The sequence below is a fragment of the Chinchilla lanigera genome, unplaced genomic scaffold (genome assembly GCF_000276665.1).
Source record: "Chinchilla lanigera isolate Chin_1 unplaced genomic scaffold, ChiLan1.0 scaffold00017, whole genome shotgun sequence".
In the NCBI taxonomy this organism is placed as follows: Eukaryota; Metazoa; Chordata; class Mammalia; order Rodentia; family Chinchillidae; genus Chinchilla; species Chinchilla lanigera.
Window position 1 is genome coordinate 1,014,652 of NW_004955418.1, and position 16,183 is coordinate 1,030,834.

The 16,183-nt window shown below is 42.1% G+C and overlaps 1 protein-coding gene across 3 annotated transcripts in view; it reads right to left on the reverse strand.

Annotated features, from left to right (window-relative positions):
- The window catches only part of Ube2d2 (ubiquitin-conjugating enzyme E2D 2), a 53,421-nt gene that overhangs the window by 24,528 nt on the left and 12,710 nt on the right, over window positions 1–16,183 (reverse strand). Inside the window, exons 1-2 of one of the 3 annotated variants that reach the window (XM_013512968.1) lie at window positions 2,879–2,895; window positions 1,168–1,204 (exon numbers count right to left, since the gene is read on the reverse strand). The exons of 1 other annotated variant lie outside the window; for it this stretch is intronic. In XM_013512968.1, coding sequence (XP_013368422.1) covers window positions 1,168–1,204; window positions 2,879–2,880 — 39 coding nt within the window. In that variant the 5' untranslated portion in view covers window positions 2,881–2,895. Of the gene's footprint in view, window positions 1–1,167; window positions 1,205–2,878; window positions 2,896–16,183 lie in introns of those variants that run through there. One more of the 3 variants, XM_013512969.1, reaches the window with a different exon arrangement.

The following is a 16,183-nucleotide window of genomic DNA, read 5'->3' on the forward strand; positions in this document are numbered from 1 at the left end:
ATATAGTTTAATAATCCCCAATACTGCACAAAATGAATATGAAAGAAATTAAAATTAAGATAAGCCTTAAATCTTTTCTCCTTTCAGTGGTAGGGACTGAACCCAGAGTTCCTGCTTGGCAGGCAGGCACTCTACTGCTGAGCTACACCCTTGGCCTCCCAGATCATTTTTATCTACTGTTACGGCTGTGACTAGACATCCACTCATGCAGTCACAGGTGAGAGTTTTTCCACAGGTGGCTGGATCTACAGTGTGTGATGCTGGGACTGGATTCACGGTGCAGTGCTAAGCTCAAGGGCCCTAGGACTAAAGGTGTGAGTGCTCCCTGTCCTAAGTAGCCTGGATAAGATGTAAGTGATAGAAAGAGCTGTGGTCATCCCTTGCTTGCCTGCTTTGCTACCTTCTGCACACCATAAACACCCTGCCTTGGAGCCAGCTTATTATGGACACTGAAATCTCTACAAACTGTGAGCTAAATAAACCTTTTCTCCCATAACTTGTGGGTGTTGGGTATTTTGTCTCAGCAACAAGACAAGTAACAACACCTATCTTTATAACAAGCAGAGTTGTAGTTTTAAAGCACATCAAACCAGGGATGGTGGCACAAGCCTGTCATCCCAGCACTTGGGGGGATCACTGTGAGTCTGAGATCAGCCTGGGCTACACAGTGAGACTCTGTCTCAAAAAATCTAAAGAAAAAAAAAAAAATCTGAAGCACAGCAATATCAATCATTACTAATTACAAAGATAAATGTTCATATATCACATTGTTGATTAACTTTTTATTCCTCATGGGTCTCTTTATTTTTCCAAGCAACTTCTTTTTCTTTGGTGGGGGGCTGAGACAGTCTCGCCATGTAGTTCAGCCTGGCCTCGAGCTTGTGGCAATGCTCCTGCCTCAGCCTCCTGAGGGCTAGGATTGTAAGTGTGTGCCACCACACCCAGCAAGATTTAATAAAATTGAGTGTGGTTGCAGATACCTGGAATCCTAGCACTTGGGAGGTTAAGATAGGAAGGAGGACTGCCCTAAGTAAATTCAAGGCTAGCCTCAACTACACAGTGAGATTCTATTTCAAAAAGAAACAAACAGATTTAATTATTGAACCTGAAAAGATGTTTAGGAGTAAGACTAGATAATACTAGAGAACAAAGGGGCCAGGGATTTACCTCAGTGGTGCAGTGCCTGCCTGGCAAGCGTGAGGTCCTGAGTTCGATTCCCGGTACCCAAAACCAAAATAAAGCAAAACAAAACAAACAAAAAATTAGAGAACAGGGAATTTCTCTTTTTGAGCACTTCAGCAGCAACCATTTAGATGAAAATGTTCTGGCATCATAAAGGCAGTATTCTGTTTATTATTTACGGATTTTTGTGTCCTTCATTCTCAAACTACTAGGCTCAAAGCACCCCTCTATCTTAGCTTCCCAAGCAGCTGGGACTACAGGGAAATGCCACTGCACCTGACTATGTTTTTTATTCATTAGTGAGGATCAACAATGTTTCCTAGGGCTTGGTGGAAGATGGGCCAGTGACAGATGTGACAGAAAACCAAAAACCCTTTTTCTAGACTTTTTTTTTTTTTTTGGCCGGGGGAGCCAGTAGTGGAGATTGAACCTCACACTGCACTTGTATCTTCAGCATCTCCTTATAAAAAATGTTTTTTGTTTTTTTTTTTGTCTTTTTTAGTTTGCTTGTTTTGTTCTTTTTTTGGTACTGGGAATCAAACTCATGACCTTGCGCTTGCCAGGCAGGCGCTGTGCCACTGAGCTAAATCCCCAGCCTTAAACAATGTTTTTTGAGGCATGGTCAAGCTAAGTCACCAGGCTGGGCTCGAACTTGTGAACCTCCTGCCTCAGCCTCCTAGAGTGCTAGGATTGCAGGTGTGGGCCACCCACAACCATGTTCCTATACCTTATTCACATTTAACTAACGTATTCATTACCTTTTTGTATGTGTGTGAGAGAGACAGGGTCTCGCTACGCAGTTCAGGCTGGACTTGAACTCACTATGTAGCCCAAGCTGGCCTCAAACTCAGAGATCTTCCTGCCTCAGCCTCCTGAGGCTGGGACTGCAGACATGTGCCACCACGCCCAGCTCATTTTTGGGGTGGGAGGAGTCTGGCCCTGTAGTTGTGATCCTCTTGCTTCACCCTTCCAAGTGCTGAGATTATAAGCATGTGCCACCACACCCAATGATTTAACATTGTAAAAATGAAGGAACACTTAAAATACACTCTCCTAGCAATTCTCAGGAATGCAGTACATTTTATTAACTATACCTAATTATGTTGCACAAGAGCTCTTTCAAAGCCCTGCACCCACAACCCCCATGAGCACTACTCTATGCTACTGAGTTTGACTTTTAGGTATCATACCAAAGTGAGATCATATGGCTATTTGTTTCTGTGCCTGGCTTCCCTTGCTTAATAATGTACTCCAGAGACATCTGCTGCTACAAATAACAGGACTTCCTTTTTTTTTTTTCAAGTCTGAACAGTACGTCATTGTTTCATAAAACTTTTACTTGCCAGGTGTAGTGGGGCATGCTTATAAACCCAGCACTCGGAGGCTGAGGCAGGAGCATCGCTGTGAGTTTGAGACCAGCCTGGGCTACATAGCAAGACCCAGTCTCAAAAAAAACCAAGTCAACCTAACAAACAAACAAACAAAACCCCAATGAACTTTTTCTTAATTTACTGTTTTTTAAAATTTCCAGCAGCCTGACTCTAGGAACATGCCACGTTGAGCACTCTCCCCATTCTCTTCTCTTTCACGCAGCTCCAGGCTTCCCTTAAACATTGTGCCACTCACCTCATTTCCATTTGTCCTTACTAAATACTACAGAAAATTACAAGTTGCTTTTACAATCACCACGACTCACATTTACCCGTGTGCTCACTTCATGTCTCTTGAGCCAGAAGCAAATAAGGGGCTAACCAGCTTTCCGCTCAGCACACAGTCCATGAGAACTGCTTAGTATTTCTCAACTGCGAAGTCCAATCACATAATGTTAATTACCGAAACAAAGGTATTTAATATTTTAATACCATATTTCATTAATTAGAATATGCATTTTTAACATGCCTGAAATCAGACTGCATATACCAATCAGCGGCATGTTAACTTAATAGGCAATATGCTTCCTTTCTTAGTATAATAATGACACATCTTTTCATTTATGGCATCTTAGATTCAATGAAGGTACATAAAAAAGCAAAGAGTTCACCCTCTGATACTGCAGTCTTAAGGTCATATTCCTAACAAACTATAAGTTTAGAATTTTGGTAACCAGGGCCAAAGCAAAAGATCATTGAGTGAATGACTAAGATAGGATAGGGAAACCTTAAATACCCTAGTAAGGCTGTTTCTGTAGTAAGCAGGTGAACAAATCAAGGGAGCACATAGGGCACCAAAGAGCTGGGCTGACTAAATGCACAGGGCAGGTCTGACTCGTCAGGGTACAGAACTCTCTCTATTGTCAGTTACTGACGCAGTGGTCTCTGTTCTCTACTACTCTGTCCAAAATGAGTGTGGCACACAGCCAGGCAGATGGGAAGAGTTCATGTGCAAACAGACAGATGGTGGAACATCTATGCCAAAAGACTTCACTACTCACTAAGCTCCAAGGAAAACACTGCAATGGCTAGGAAAGTTTCCTTCCTGGGATTTGGTTAACCAGGGTCTCTTCTATCAGCTGAACCTTACCTTAGCTAACTAACTACATAGCAAAGAAGGGTCTGAAAAAATTTATGTATTTGTCAGATTACCGCCCCACCCTTCTCTATGACACTAATCACCAAATTTGAAACCTGAAATGGGGGGGGAGGTGCAGGGCAGGGCACAGGAGGGCAGCTCAGTGATGAATAGTATCATGGTGTATTTTTGTGTTGAAGTGGCAGGATAATCGAAACCTTAAAAAGAGGTAAAAATCACATCTATTTTTCATTATACTCTACACATTATTAAACTATGCTCCCCCAAAGAGTCTGTGTGAATTATTTTTAGTAAGTAGCATATGAATATTTTAGTACTGCAATGTTTTAAGATATACAAAAACTATTAACTTAGAAATAAAGCATAGTCACGTTTTTGCTTCGCAAAGTCTCCCAAACTAAGAGAGTTCAAAATGATGAACTTCACCATGGTTGCATCAGTCTTCCTGCACACTGACAAGCTCTCTAAGATGAGCAGATCAACAATTAAGTAAGCTGTTAAATTTAACTATGTTAGAAGACTGGTTACACATCTATAAAATCTGGCTGCCAGGCATGGTGACACATGCCTGTAATCCCAGCACTGGGGAAGCTGAGGCAGGAGGATCGTTGGGAGTTTGAGGTCAACTTGGGCTACAAAGTGAGCTCAAGGTTAGTCTAAACTGCATAGCGAGACCCTGTCTCAAAAAGTCAAAAAATAAAAAATAAAAAATAAAATAAAATCTGTCTCATGTGATACATCAAAGGGCAAACAAACAATTCAACACCCCCCCCACACACACATATACACCCTGTACTGGTAACTGAAACCAGGATCTTGCACACGGTAAGCACAAGCTGAAGGCTCTGGGCTACATGCCAAATTTAAGAGGAAAGGAGGAAGACAGAGAGAGAAAGGGAGGGAAAGAGGAAGGGAAGGAGGAAGAAGAAAAAAAGGAAAAGCCACAACCAAGTTTCAAACGTAAGAGTATATGCTTTACAGGACAACTATTCAAATCACCACCTGACAAAGATCGACAAACCTCCCTGGAGCAGTCCAGCCTCCAAAAGTAGACACTACCTGTAATTCTACCACTTGGAAGGCTGAAGCTGGATTACCATGAGTTTGAGACCAGTTACATATCACAGTACAGTCAAGACCAACCTGAACTACATGAGAGACCTTATCTCCAAAAAGCAAAAAAAGCACAACTAGACACTATTAATAAGTGTAAATAGGCACACTCGAAAAAAAATTTTTTTTCAAAGTTACATTTTATGTGCACTTGAGATAGGAGCCCTTTGTCCACAATGAATGTATCTGACAGGGTACCTAATCAAGTATCTCCTACGCTTGTACATAGTTAAGATCAGGGAAATATTTGGCGCTAGCAAATATTACCTGTACCAATTCAGGTTAGCCTTGAACTCACCATACAGCCTAGGCTGGCCTCCATTTTACAGCAATCCTCCTGCCTCAGCCTCCCGAGTGCTAGGATTACAGGTGGTACCCCACACTACACTCAACTCCACAAAAATTTTATAAGCTGGCATGGTGGTACACACCTCTAATCCCAGCATTCTGAGCGGCTAAAGTAGGAGGGTCGTAAGTTCAAGCACAGCCTGGGAAACTAGAGAGACCTTGTCTCAAAAGTGCATGTGTGTAGGGTGTTACTGGAGATGTAGTTCAGTGCCCTGCCCTGGTTTCAATCCCTAGTACAGAAAATAATAAGACTTTCCATCATACTTCATGGTATTAAGAACAATGTACTACTCTTGTAAAAGCAGGTTTTCAAAAAACCACCAGGCAATTTTTATTCAATAAAAAAGATGATGTGCACATTTCTCAAAAATAGTAGAAGAGTATTTATACCAAAAAATATGTATTTGGGCATGGACCAGTGGTGCAATGGATAACATATTTGAGTACAGATCACAAAAAAGTATGTATTTCAGAATACTGGCCAGGCGTGGTGGCACATAACTGTAATTCCAGGAGGCTGAGGCAAGAGGACTGTTGCAAATTCGAGACTAGCCTGGGCTGCATAGTGAGTTCAAGGCCAGCTTGAACTACTTAGTGAGACCCTGTGTCAAAAAAATCCACAGGGATACAGCTCAGCAGTGCAGCGCCTGCCTGGTAGGCACAAGGTCCTCAGTTCGATTTCCAGTACCCCCTGCCCAAAGCCCCATGCAGTTGGCCAGCCATGGTGGTGCACATCACCCAGCACACTGCACTCAGGAGGATGAGGGAGGAGGATAGCACTTGGGAGGCTGAGGTAGGAGGACCGCTGCAAATTCCAGGCCAGCCTGGACTACAAAGTGAGTTCAAGGCCAGCCTGAACTGCATAGCGAAACCCTGTCTCAAAAAGACAGAAAAAAGAAAACCAAAAACAAACAAAAAAGGAAATACCACACATCAGTACACATCTACATCATGTAATTTTGGTTTTGTTTCTTGAGACAGGGTCTTGCTATGTAGTTCAGACTGGCCTTGAACTATGTAGCCTAGGCTGGTCTCGAACTCAGTGATCCTCCTGCCTCAGCCTCCTAAGAGCTGGACTACACACCTGCACCACCATATCCAGCTTACACCATATAAAGTTTAAATGAGAGTAAACAAATCTAGCTCCTCATACATTTACCATTTCTACATAGTAAGCTGTTTTAATATGGCACATCTCTGGGAGGCTGAGGAAGGAAGGATCACTGCAAGTTTGAAGCCAGCCTGGGCTACAAAGTGAGACCCTGTCTCAAAAAAGACCAAAAAAAAAGGTACATCTGACCAACTAACCTTCAGGGAATGTTTAACTCATAAATCATTACACTGGTGCTACTTGAAGCTTCTACAGCATTTTTGATAGTCATACATAGGAGGCCTTAAGCAGAGAAGCAGTTCTGCGGGAAACAAGTATGAAAATGTTATGAATCAAGTCCCTCCCCACAAAAGCACAGCCTACCAGCCTATCAAGACCAAGACCTGTGACTTACCAAGTTAGAGGCCAGCCTAGACTACACAGACAGACAGTTCAAGGCCAGCCTGAACTACAATGCAAAACCCTGTCCAAAAAAAAAAAAAAAGACTTAGCTAGGTGAGGTGGACTATACCTTTTATCTTAATCAATCAGGAAGCTGAGACAGAAGAATCCCAAGTTTGGAAAATTTAGTGAGGCTGGTCTCAAATAAAAAGGACTGGGAGGTTATTCAGTGGTAGAGCACACCTGGTTTTAACTCCCAATCCCACCACACACACACACACACACACACACTAGGAAGTAACAGGGCGTGGCAGCACACACCTATAACCTCAGCTGTAACCTCAGCGCTCAGGATGCAGGCAGAAGGATCACATATCTAAAGCCAGCCTGAGCTACATAGTAAATGCAAGGCTAGCCTGAACTACATAGTAAGACCCTGTCTGGGGAAAATCAACCTGTCATCCATGAAAAGTATCCGTAGGAATGAGGCTGGTAGTTATGAAATCTTCTTACTGTGACTCAATTTTATCTTTTACTTTTTAGTACCTTTTCCCTAGCCTTTTAGCAGTAGGCTAAACAAAGGAAGGCAGCAAGTAACTGATAGCAAAGACAAGGGCCAGTAAATGACTGTACTTTTCAAAACAAAAAGGGCCAGTAAATGACTGTACATTTTCAGCTTTTAGCCTTTCCTTTCCCTCCATTCCTCTTCCCTCTTTTTTTTTTTTTAAGGCAACACTGGGAGGGGCTGGGGATATAGCTCAGTGGCCTAAGTGCCTGCCTGGCAAGCGTAAGGTCCTGAGTTTGATTCCTGGTATCCCCCAAAAAATAAAAAATAAAAAAATAAAGGCAGTACTGGGGATTGAGCCCAGGGCCTTCAAACTGATCTACAGCCCAGCACTCATTTATCTTTTAACTTTAAATTTTGAAACAAGGTCTCTCCATCATCAAAGTTGCTCAAAAGGTTGATCCCCTTCCCCAGTCTCCCAGAGTGCTGAGATTACAGGCATGCACTACCACTTCCTCTCCCTACTAACTGGTTAAACAAAACTTCAGAAAAACAAATTTAAATAAACATTTAAAAAAACAAAAATCATTGGAATTGTTTTCAATAAATCCTAAGCAACAAAAACGCACTATGGGGGCTGGGGATTTAGCTCAGTGGCACAGTGCCTGCCCGGCAAGCACAAGGTCGTGAGTTTGATCCCCGGTACCAGGAAAAAACCAAAAAACCAAACCAAACCAAAACAAAATTGCACTACAAAGTTAAATTTTGGGCACAGGAATGTTCCTTATACAAGAATTATGTTAAAATACTTATTACAATTTATCTTTGGATTTAACCAACCACAAATTGAAAATATTCAAGGAAAAAATGCAATACACAGATGCCTGCCAACATCTCTCCCTATAAGCATACCACTGTTTGTATCAAGTAGAGTCTGGCCCTGTGCAAGGCACCCACAATCCTAGCTACTGGGGAAGCTGAGGCAGGAGGATTCAAGTTCAATGCCAGCCTAAGCAACGTAGCAAGTCTCTGCCACAGAAAAAGAGCGGGTAGGGATGTAGCTCAGTGGCAGAGCATTACTTAGCTCACACCAGGCCTAGGTTCAGCTCAGTGCTAAACAAAGAAAAAGCAAAGTCTGCATCTTCTCTTCTAATTCTGTGTCTTGCTGTGACCAACAAAATGAAGTAAATATGGTATTGCCAGTTACAGATCTAGTTTTTTAAAACTTGTCTACTTTGCTCTCTTGGGAGATCTGAAGGTACTGGACACGAGAGTGGCTTTTTAATATACTACTTCACCATAAAGAAGGATATGTTTGAGATATTTCTAGGAAAATGGATGCACCTTGAGACCATACCCTTAAGTGAAATAAATTGGACACACATGTGTAAATACTGCACTGTTTCTCAGGTATGAGAAACTCAAAGTGTAAATAAGGACCAAAATATATAATAAGTATTGTGAGATAGGAGTAAAATGTTCCAGTGGGGAAGGGAACAAGGGAGAGGGAAAGGGAAATGAAAGAAGGGAAAAGTAAAATGAAAAAAGAAGGAAAACACGGAAACAAAGCTTTGTAAATAGGGAGGGGAGAAGGGGTTGAAGGGAGGGTAGGGGGAATGGGGAAAAAGCTATACCATGTACAGGTACAAATTCTCTAGGATTAACGTGATCATTATGTGTATCTAAAATGTACCAATAAAATCTAATTTAAAAAAAAAGAATTGGACATCTGATACTAGGAAATACTTGTTCATAATTTTAGAAATGCTAACAGTATTATATACGTAATTTTTTTTTGGTACTGGGGATTGAAGTTAAGATCTTTGCACTGAGCTACAATTCCAGCCCCCTTGTAAATTTTATTTTGAAAAGGGTCTTGCTAAGTTGCCCAGGCTGGGCTTGAACTTGCCATCCTCCTCCTTCAGTTTCCCAGGGTGCTGAGATTACAGGCATGTGCTGCTATGCCCAACTGTGTGTGATTTTTAACAAGTCCTTATCTGAAGGTTTTCTCAACCTTACCATTATTGACAGTCTGGGGACAGATGATTCCCTGTTGTTGAGGACTGCTCTACCTATGCATTCTAGAATATTTAGCAACATTCCTGGCCACTGCCTACCACATAAGCACTCATGTCTGCTCTAGAGAACTGTCCACAGGGGGAGCAGTTCGTTTCACTCCCTCTACATCAAAATTTGTGGATGCTGAAATCCCATTAGTCAAAATAATGCAGTATCAAACTGGGCGTGGTGGCGCATGCCTGTAATCCCAGAACTCAGAAGGCTGAGTCAGGAGGTGGTTTATGCCTGTAAGCCCAGCACTCAGTATGCTAAGGCAAAAGAATCAAGTTTGAGGCCAGTCTCAAACTACACAGTGAGACCCTGCCTCAATAAATAAATAAATAAAATTTTAAAAACAAAAGAAGAAAAAACTAGCTGGGCACAGTGGTACAAACCTGTAATCTTAGCTATTTGTGAGGCTGAGGCAGGAGAATCAAAAATTAGAGGTCAAATTGGGTAAGTTAGCAAGATACTGTCTCAAAAAATAAAAAGAAAGGGGCCAGGGATATAGCTCAGCAGCACAGCACCTGCCTGGCAAGCATGAGACCCTGAGTTCAGTTCCTGGTACCAAAAATTTTTAAAAATTTAGAAAGGGGAAAAAAAAAAAGAATGGTGTTGTGGCTTTTATCTAGATACCACCCCCAGAGCCTCATGCAGTCACAGGTAGGGCTTTTCAGAGGTGGCAGGATCTAGAATGTGTGATGCTGGGATTAAGGATGTGATGCTGGGGTTGATTCATGATGTGACACTAGGATTAAAGGTACCCCACCTCGGGTGTGAGTGCTACTCACCCTAAGGATGGGCAGTCTGGATAGAATATAAGGGAGAGAAAGATGGCTGCTGCTGTTGCTTGCTGCTTTTGCTGCCTTCTGCCTGCCACCAACTGTTTCTCCTCTGTGATACCCCTCTGCCATGCCACCCTGTCTTGAAACCTTAGGGACTGAAACCTCTACAAACAGCCAAAATAAACCTTTCCTCTTTTAACTTTGGGTGCCAAGTATTTTGTCTCAGCAAAACAAAAGTAACCAAGCACACTGTATTCCCAGCACTCTGGGAGGTTGATGCAGGATGAAGCCAAGTCCAAACTCAGCTGGGCAACTCACCATCTAAGCAAGACCTAAAAAATTCTTTCTGTACTGTACTTCCATCTTTTCCTGTATGCTTGAGATTGTTTTAAAATATCAGTTATTTAAAAAAAGAAAAGTTCAAGGGTATTGTAACAATTTATTAAGTTCAGTCATCAGCCTGGCATGTCTGTAATACCATCTATTCCCAACTAGAGATATTCTTTGTTTTAACCTACTTGCTTAATCTGGCATGGTGGTGGCAGCCTGGAATCCCAGCAATCAGAGCCTGAGGCAGGAGTGAGACCCTGACTCAAAAAATCCCTTTCTGCATAACAACTGTTCAGATTTGCAATCAAGGTGCATTGTTTGGACTCACAACCTACCACTCAGACTCATAACCTGTGTTTTTCTGTGTGTACAGCTGTGTACTACTTGTTGTTTGTTTGTTTGTTTGTTTTTGAGAGAGTCTTGCTATGCAGTTCCGGCTGGGCTTGAGCTCATTTTGTAGCCCAGGTTGGTCAGGAACTTGAAAGGATCCTCCTGCCGCAGCCTTCCAAGTACTGGGATTACAGGCATGAGCCACCACACCCAGTTTAGGCTCACTTCTAAGGGCTATCTGCTTTCCTAAGTTCCTCAGGCGATAATCAAACTGATTCAATTGGAGTTAAGTAAGTTTTCGGATATAAACAAACTCTTTTTTTTGTCTTTTTAGATAGGATCTTACTATGCAGTTCAGGCTGGCCTTGAGCTCACTGTGTAGCCCAGGCTGGTCTCGAACCCACAACAATCCTCCTACCTCAGCCTCCCGAGTACTGGGATTGCAGGCATGCGCCACTATACCAGGCTAATTAACAAACTCTTTAGAAGGGATGTTACCTTTGAAACTTTTTGAGATGCAAAAATGTCTCCTATTATGTTGGTGCACATATTTTCTCAAAGGTTATGTATACACTTTCTCAAACCTCAGGAAACAACTGAACAATTAATTATCACTGTTATTCTTGACTCTGTGATTGTTTCATGTTTAATTTTTGTCTGATGCTCCTGGCTACTAAGCACCTTCACTGCATACTTTGGATGTCTCTCTGGCCTTGAAGGTGTTTACTGCAGAGGTGGACAGAACAGTGGCTCCATCAGTGTCAGTGTTACGGTCAAGGATATCTGGCACTTCCAATGACTTTTACAGACGCAGACAGGTTCATGGTTCGTGGTATCTTCTTGGGAGTGTTTCAGTTTCACTGGTCCCTGGCAGTGACCTGCAGAAACCCCTTCATTAATGAGCCAGCACTGCACTCAAAACACAGCAGTATCAACTGTGAGACCAGTGTGACCTTGAAGAAGTCATGGAAGCTGCTAAGATGCCAGGAAAGGGCATGTGAGGAAAAACAGGCATAGATGCTCTATTCATTTGCTAAAGATCATGTCTGGACTGCACCTCTCTTGTAACCATGATTTTTTTTTCGGTTGGGGGGGGTCTTTCTGAAACAGTTTCACTGTGCAGTTCAGACTGGCCTCAAACTTGTAGCAATCTTCCTGCCTCAGCCTCCCCAGTGCTGGGATTATAGGTGTGTGACACCATGTCCTCATGATTATTGACCACTTCCTATATCACTTCTATACCATAAGATATCCTGGATTTTCTAAATAATTTTCATCCTGCCTTTTTTGACATGAGGGATCAATATTGCCCGTACTTAGCTGATACCATAATTTGTTGGTGGCTGCTGTATTTCACTGTAAAGGTTACTGGGCAGAAAGTGTTCTTAATAAAAACAAATCATTTTCATTGAACTATTTTGATAATATGTCTAATACAGGTATTTCTCACTTAATGACCTACCTGCTTAATGACTGTTTGGACTTATGACAGCTGTGTGGACTTATGACTTGTTTTTTCTTTTTTTTTTGGTTTGAGACAGGGTCTAACTTTGTAGTGCAGCCCGGCCTTGAACTCACGGCAATCTTCCTGCCTCATCCCAAGTGCTGGGATTACAGGTGTGTGCCACCATGCCCAGTTTAAAGACAGAGTTTTGCTCTGTAGTCCAGCTGGCCTGGGACTATGTGCTAGGCTGACCTCAAAACAAGACCCTCCTGCCTCAGCCTTCCTAATGCTAGGATTATAGTCCAGCAACAACTGTTCTTATAAACCAAGACACACAAAGAGAAGATGGTAAGAATGTAGAGACAGTTACTGAAAGTGGTATGATCACAAACCAAGGAAGCCAAATCGGCTAACAGTCAACAAGGAATGATCGCCTCCTACAGCATTCAGATGGAGTGTGACCTTGCTGACACACTAACTTACTTAGAGTGTTAGCCTTCAAAATAATGAGAGTGTATTTCTATTGTTCTAAACCACCAGTTCACGGTAATTTACAGTATTATGGCAACCTAGGAAACTAATATAGATAGTATAAAGAGTAACTTTTAATCTGAAGAAAATCACAAGCACACCTATAATCCCAGTATTCTTGAGGATGAGGCAGGAGGATCACTGTGACTTTGAGACCAGCCTGGACTACACAGGGAACTCAAGGCAAGCCTGAGCTCGGGATATATAGCAACACCCTGTCTCAAAAAAAAGTGAAGAGGGGGCCCGGGATATAGCTCAGTGGCGTAAGTGTCTGCCTGGTAAGCGCAAGGTCCTGAGTTCGATTCCTGGTACCAAAAAAAAAAAAAAAGAAAGAAAAAAGAAAAAAAGAAAAGCGAAGAAAATCACTACCACTAGGGTGTTTGTGTATGTTTGGCTTGTTTGTTCGTTTGAGACAGGGTCTTGCTATTCATGGCAATCCTGCATCTCACCTTTCCAAAGTGCTGGTATTACAGCTACCACACCTGACTAAGCTATTTGTTTTTCTGTGGTACTGATGATTGAACCTAAGGTCTTCTGTCACACAGAGCTATGTCCCTAACCCTTTTTAATGTTTTTTTCTTTTGAGACAAGATCTTGCTAACTTGCCCAGGCTGGGCTCAGGCTTGCAATTCTCCTAAATCCACTTTAAGGGACTATATTTTAAGAGACTTATTCTTATGCTATTATCATTGAAATTCTTAAAAAAATCAATTTAGACTTCAAAGTTTTTACCTCACATAACCCCTTAAAAAAGGCTGAGTATTGTGGCTCATACCTGTAAACCCAGCACTCTGGGAGGCTGAAGTAGGAGGAGCACAAGTCTGAGTCTACCTTAGGCAATTTAGTGAGACTGTCTCAAAATAAAAATTAAAGACTAGGGACATAGCTCAGTGTGAAGGCACTGGGTTTAACATCTAGTACCGACAAAAAAATAAAGTTGATAAAGGAATGTATCACTCATATTGGCACAAATCTCTACAGGAGGTGGGAAAAGTCCTCAAAGGATAACAGCAAACACTTCAATTACAAGGTAACATTTAATACAACTGTTTTCCCAATTCTAGTCCTACAAAATTACTCTATGAGCTGGGGCATGATGGTGCATACCTGTAATCCTAGCACTCTGGGAAGCTGAGGCAGAAAGATCCAAGTTCAAACCCAGTCTGAGCAACTTAAGTGAAACTCTGTCTCAAAAAAAAAGGTGGTCAGAAATGAGCTCAGTGGGAAAGGCCCTGGGTTCAATGCCCCACAACACACCACAACACACACACTCCATACATTTGAAACATATTAAGGTGACACTATTTTGAAGTTAGTTGAGTTTGGCAGAATGAAAAATATGAAAGAGAAGAAAATGTAGGCTACTAAAGTGGGGCTTATGGTAGAATTAGAACTCCAAACTCTTAGTATTCTGTTTTGAAACCAGTGGATGTTAGTCAGAACTTGTGGGAGCGGAGTACACAGGCACATTACTCTTTAGCTCCGCTAAGCCAGTGTAGAAAAAAACATGAGTTTGAATCTAACTCTTGCTATCTACTAAGTGTACAGCTGGGCAGAACCGCCTGATTTCTCAGACTGACTCTCTGTCAAACACGCATCATCATGGTGCTCACCTTCTGGCCCTGGTGGAGACTAAACGAGTGTGAAAGCAGAATGTGGGGCTCAGTCCTGGTCTACAGATATTGGGCCGGGCGTACGGGCGCACATCTGTAATCCCAGCCCTTGGGAGGCTGCGGACTGCCCAGAATTTGAGGTCAGCTTGGGCTAGATGGTGAGTTTGAGGCTAGCCTGAATTATAGTGCAAGACCCCGTATCAAAAAACCAAAAAGAGCCAGGCATGGTGCCACACGCCTTCACACTGTGCTACATTCCCAGCTTCCTTTTTCATTATTTATGTGGAGACAGGTCTTGCTAAATTTACTAGCTGCCCAGACTATGCTAGAGCTTGGCATCCTCCTGTATCACCTCCCCAGAGTGTTGGGAAGACAGGCCTGTGCCACGAGGTCTTGCTTCACCTATTCCTTTTTATTGCTGGGTAATGCTCCATCATATAGGTTTCCTACCTATTGATACATTCCTCTTCTATTAATAGATGAGCATTTTCTCCACATTTTGGGTATTATAAAACTGCCAAGCATATTTGCAAAAAACACTACTTTTAGTGTAGTCCTAAATACCAAGCACTTCTTTTAATTTCCACAGGCTTGCAGGGTATTTGACATTATCCCCATACTACAAAGCACCAGCAACAGAACATAACTCAGTCAGTATGTTGGTAGAAAGCTCTACTATTTTTTTCCACCATACCACCTGACCTTGGTATTCACTAAATGTTGTCAGCAAACTTGAATACCTACTATGTATAAAGTACTTGGAATACCAAGAATAAGATAGGGACCTTGCTCAGGACAATTCAAAAAATTTTTTTTTAAATTTTTGAGACAGGGTCTCTATGCAGTTCAGGCTGGCCTTGAGCTCACTGTGTAGCCCAGGCTGGTCTCGAACTCATCTCAGGAGAATTCAGTACGGAGGGGTAATAATCAGGTCTACATACTGAAAGACAATTTTATAGTAAAACTTTGACCTCTGGTATGCCTGAGGTAAGCTTCTCAGAAGTCACTTCTGCTGGGTCTTCAAATATGAATACAGAATTGAGAAGGAGATAGAGGTGGGGTGAAAACGCATACTCTGCATAAAGGAAAGAACTTACAAAGACCACAAGAAAATAACAGAATGATTAACTAAAATTGTTTCATATATTATAGCAGCATTTTCCATATTAATATGTATTATAGTAATAGCAGTAGCAATGTTATATGTTCTGTATTTGCCCACATTTAATATGTTTAAGTAATCTTGTAGTATGTGGTTTTTGTTTTTGTAGTACCAGGAATTGAACCCAAGGGTCCTCACACCAAACTGTAGTCACAGCTCTTTTTAAATTTTTTATTTTGAGACAGTTCTAAGTTACTAAGTTCCCAAAGCTAGATTTGAATTTGCAATCCTCCTGCCTCAGCCCCCTGAAGTGCTGGTTTTAAGAGCCTGCACCACCATATCCAGCTTTTTTTTTTGTAGTTATAAAGGAGTAATATTCCTCGAGGAATTTGTACATCAAAAGGCAAGTGATGATCTAGCGTGGTTGGGCAGGACAGTAATCCTAGTGCTAGGAGGCTGTTATGGCTCGTGTCTGGATGTCCCCTCAAAGCCTCATGTGATTACAGGTGGGACTGTTCAGGGGTGGCTGCTCTGAAACTGTATAATGCCGGGACTGATTCACCGTGCAATGCTAGGATAAGGTGTAAGAGACAGAAAGAGGGACAGGGGATGCCAGTTGTTGCTTGCTGCCTTCTGCCTGCCTGCTCTGTGATGCCACTCTGCCACACCACCCTTCCTGGGAGCAAGCCAACTACCAACTGAAACCTCTACAAATTTGAGCTAAATAAACCTTTTTTCCCTTAACTTATAGGTATTGGTTATTTTGTCTCAGCAACAAGAAAAGTAACTAACCCGACAAACACAAGGTCCTGAGTGCAAGG